The 4,634-nt window shown below is 47.7% G+C and overlaps 1 protein-coding gene across 1 annotated transcript; it reads left to right on the top strand.

Moving 5' to 3' along the window:
* The first annotated feature begins 329 nt into the window (after nt 1–329).
* On the top strand, nt 330–2,765 carry LOC110309192 (cathepsin G). The gene is made up of 5 exons (XM_021181683.2): nt 330–384; nt 1,020–1,167; nt 1,624–1,759; nt 1,935–2,189; nt 2,580–2,765. Exons 1-5 carry the CDS (start codon nt 330–332, stop codon nt 2,763–2,765), a joined length of 780 nt encoding a protein of 259 aa, XP_021037342.1.
* Nucleotides 2,766–4,634: the final 1,869 nt, after the last annotated feature.

The raw sequence follows: 4,634 nt of genomic DNA, 5'->3' as shown, positions 1-4,634 counted from the left end.
TCTCTGAATTACTGAGTGTACGATGAACTTGGTACACAATATTCAAAGACCTCACTCTTCGCTGGATCCCTATTTTGCTGTCAGCAAGGACACAGCAACTGTGTGGGACACCACATGGGTGTGGGCAACCCTCTCTTCTCCCCGATCACTGGCAGTTGGTGTGCAAACCTCCTAGGAAGCTTTGGGTGGTGAAACTTATCACACGAGCAGGAAAATGGATCTGTGACCTCCCAGCACACCCTTCCTTCCTCTCTCTCCAGGGGAGGATAAAAGTCTGGCAGAGAAAAGCACCAGCAGGCAGCAACTGACTAAGCAACGGTTCTGGAAAGATGCAGCCTCTCCTGCTCCTGTTGACCTTTATTCTACTCCAAGGAGATGAGGCAGGTGAGTGGCCAACCACACCTCAGAGATCAGGTCCTGTCCTATACACTTGAATAGACAAGTTGTAGCAATCCTAACTGCATTGTTGAGTAAATTACTTGAACTCACATCTCCTCAGTTTCCTTACCTATAAAATGCAAATGACATCAATACTGTGGCCTAGAGTTGCTATGCCAATTAAATTGGTTAATAAACAAGAGAGTCTTGTTATTGGCCCTGACATATAGAAAGTACGATATAAATGTTTTCTACATAAATTTATTCAGTCGCCCATATCTAGTGCCATGATTTGAAAAGGTAGACTCTGGGCCATGGGGTGCTCTCTGAGGAAGGAAGTACCAGGGAACAGAGAAAGCGCAGACTTTGGGAAAGCGTCTCAATAGCCAGAGTCAGCCTCGTGTGGAACAAACATCGTTCTCCATTTGGAGGAGCACACAAAGGTCTGGGAAGGAGACGAGTCTCCCTTCAAACTAGGAGTAACTCCTGTGGAGTGTTAGCATCTTCTCCCTGTGCCTGGAGTCCTGCAAAGCTCCTCTGTATCACCTCCCTCCCCCACTTGCAGCCTTTCTAAAGCTGCCCACCTGGCACTGTTGGCAAGCTCCCAGGTACACAGGTAAGTGCCAGATCTTTCTTTGCAGGGAAGATCATTGGAGGCCGAGAAGCCAGGCCCCATTCCTACCCCTACATGGCATTTCTTCTGATTCAGAGTCCAGAAGGGCTGAGTGCTTGTGGAGGGTTCCTGGTGCGAGAAGACTTCGTCCTAACAGCAGCTCATTGCTTGGGAAGGTGAGGAACACAGACGCTTCTCAGGAAGTCAGTGTCCCCAGACTCCCTCCGCAGAGCCTGAACGTATGCTATTACAATTAAGTATAATGATAATGAAATTCTGGAGACAAGATGAGACCAGTAGGAGGGCAGTAAGAAGCAAGTGTCCGTACACAGTAAAGGAGGCTCTGATCCAAAAGCCAACCAACCAAACAGAAGAAAGTGGAAGGCACAGGCTGGGTGCTAGCTAAGAACTCAAACTGTTTCTGTTTAATCTGCTTTCCCCAGTTCAGGGTTTGTGGGAAACAGCAAGAAGGGGTCAGGCCCAAGGCCCTCCCATCCCCTTCCCCCCACAACCCCCACCCAGCTCTCTCCAGCTTGTTTTTCTGCCCTTGAGCCATTCATGCGCCCAGCGGAACTGCTGGATGTATGATCCTGGTTATAGTATCTACCTCTAGCCCAACCTTTCTTTCGCAGCTCCATAAATGTTACTCTAGGGGCCCACAACATCCAAATGCGAGAAAGGACCCAGCAACTCATCACTGTGCTCAGAGCCATCCGCCATCCTGATTACAATCCGCAGAACATCCGGAATGACATCATGCTCCTGCAGGTGCTCCCCTTCCCCTTCTGACCTCTGGTTCTCCAGGCTTGCTGGCGACCTCTTGGTGTGTGGCATTTGAGGAGGAAGTCGGGGCAGGGTTCCAGGGTGGTGAGGGAGACGCGAAATCCCTAAGTGCTGGTGGGAGAGAGCAGCTGAGCTGAAATACCTTCATCCATCCTGACAGCTGAGGAGCAGAGCCCGGAGGAGTGGATCGGTGAAGCCTGTGGCTCTGCCTCAGGCCAGCAAAAAACTGCAGCCAGGGGATTTGTGCACAGTGGCTGGCTGGGGCCGGGTGAGCCAGAGCAGGGGAACAAATGTACTCCAGGAGGTGCAGCTAAGAGTGCAGATGGACCAAATGTGCGCCAATCGCTTCCAATTCTACAACAGCCAGACTCAGATCTGTGTGGGAAACCCGAGAGAAAGGAAGTCTGCCTTCAGGGTAAGAGTGTGAACACCCACCAGTATTTCTTGGGACAAAGTATAATAGAGGACAGCAGGGCAGGTCTCCATCCCTTCAGTCCTGGGTACTAGACCAGAGTGGAAAGGGTTTTCCTCTTCGGGAATGACAGGAAGACACACAATTTATCTTACTGGGGAAGGTGGAGGTACCTGGATGGAGTGAGCTGGAGGCTATAACTTTAGCAGGATCTGAAACCTAGCAACGGAAAAGCCCAGGAACTTGATTCCCGCAAGCCCATCAAAAGCTCATCACCCACACACAGGCAACTGAAGGAAGCCCCCAGCCCATACCTTTCTCTGGGAGCCTGTATCATGGGACAGCAAGAGGCAGAAGGCCTAGCTTCGTGTCCTTTTCCTCCTCTGCCCACAGGGTGATTCTGGTGGCCCCCTGGTATGTAGCAATGTGGCCCAGGGCATCGTCTCCTATGGAAGCAACAATGGTAACCCTCCAGCTGTATTCACCAAAATCCAGAGCTTCATGCCCTGGATCAAAAGAACAATGAGACGCTTTGCACCAAGATATCAGAGACCTGCTGACTCCCTATCTCAGACCTAGGGACTTCCATAGCCCTTATTAATACCTACTGGAGAATGTACATTTTCATTTATTAAATATTATATAGTGCTGTCTTAATGTGTTTGAGCTCCTATGTCAAAATACCACATAGTGGTATTTTAGTGGTATACTAAACAACAGACATTTATTTTGCCACGTTTCAGAGGCTGAGAAGTTCAAAGTCAGGCACCAGCATCCGGTGTCTGACGAGGGGCTGCTCACTAGATCACAACTATCCTTTCCTGCATCCTCACACAGTAGAAAGTACAGGGGAAGTCCATGGGGCCTCTCTGATAGGATGGCTACTCATGAGGGTTCAGAAGCTGCCACTTCTCATGTAATCCCCTTCCAACAGGGATTAGGTTTCCATGTATCCATACTGAAGGAGCATAAACATTCCTTCTCTGGTGAGTACCCAATGATGTGTGCCTAGATAGAGTCACCTACCCTTCTCAGCCTGGGGATCAAGGTGAGAGTCTTCCCTTCCCTAAGTCGTGCATGCCCTTGTCCCCTCATCTCACTCCCTGAACCAGCTTCTCTCCCCAGGGCAAGGCTCTCTGTCTCTCTCTATCTCTGTCTCTGTCTCTCTCTCTCTGTGTCTCTCTCTGTGTCTCTCTCTCTCTCTCTCTCTGTGTGTGTGTCTCTCTCTCTGTCTCTGTCTCTGTCTCTCTCTCTCTCTCTCTCTCTCTCTCTCTCTCTCTCTCTCTCTCTCTCTCTCAAACCCTCCCACTCAGTGCTGAGCTATGCAGACAGATAATCTTGATCAAATGACAGAGTTGAGATCCCATTAAAATCCCCGTTTAAGACAAATCTCAAACCCATGAAAATAATGAACTTCTGGGACTGGAGAGATGGCTTAGCAGTTAAGAGAACTGGCTGCTCTTCCTGGGGTCCTTCCTCCCAGCAACCACACGGTGGCTCATGGCCATCTATAATACGATCTGATGCCCTCTTCTGACCTGCAGGTGTGCATGCAGATAGAGCAGTCATACATAAAATAAATACATGAATAAATCTTAATGTAAAAAAAAACAATGAATTTTTAATAAGTGGTATTAGGACAAGCAGATCAGTACTTTGATGGGAGAAAACTAGTGAATTAGTGAATCAATTCCTTACAGCACACTCAAAACTAAGCCTCAAACACATACAAATGCTAAAGCTTAAACTACACAAGTACTAGAAGAAGGGAAAAATGAACATCAGAATATTTAAACAAATACCACTGTTTATAGGAACAGAAGTCACAAAAGTAAGATTAGAAGCAAGGCAGTGTCCATCAGAGATGGCAGTTCCTGTCTAAAACCTCACATCATACCAAGACACTGGGTTACAGACCAGGGTTTCCATTTCTGGTGGTGAAGATTGGCCTCACACTTTTTAATGCTCTGAAGTTATATAAAACTGCAGACAAAATGTTGACTCAGAGAGTGGTGTGTTTGCACCGAAGACTAGTCTGTGGTTGTCTACATCAAATAAAAGATCACCAAACTCACGTAGACTGAATCAGACTTTAAACATCTTAAAGGAACGGCATGGAATCAGCTGGAAAGGTTTTTCTGGTACATCGAAATGCTAATTATGCCTGAGAGTGTGATGTTTACAATCTGAACTTCTTCAGTTTTGATAGTCTTTTTTTTTTTTTTTTATGTAAGTACACTGTCTTCAGACACTCCAGAAGAGGGCGCCAGATCCCGTTACGGATGGTTGTGAGCCACCATGTGGTTGCTGGGATTCGAACTCTGGACCTTCGGAAGAGCAGTCGGGCGCTCTTACCCACTGAGCCATCTCACCAGCCCCCCAGTTTTGATAGTCTTAAGTGAAATGATTAATAACCAGATGTTTTACCAAATCCAACTGGGAGCATAC

Source organism: Mus caroli, unplaced genomic scaffold (genome assembly GCF_978045245.1).
Source record: "Mus caroli unplaced genomic scaffold, Mus_caroli_1 scaffold_12, whole genome shotgun sequence".
In the NCBI taxonomy this organism is placed as follows: Eukaryota; Metazoa; Chordata; class Mammalia; order Rodentia; family Muridae; genus Mus; species Mus caroli.
The sequence above is the reverse complement of the archived record's forward strand: the minus strand, read 5'-3'. Positions and strand labels throughout refer to the sequence as shown.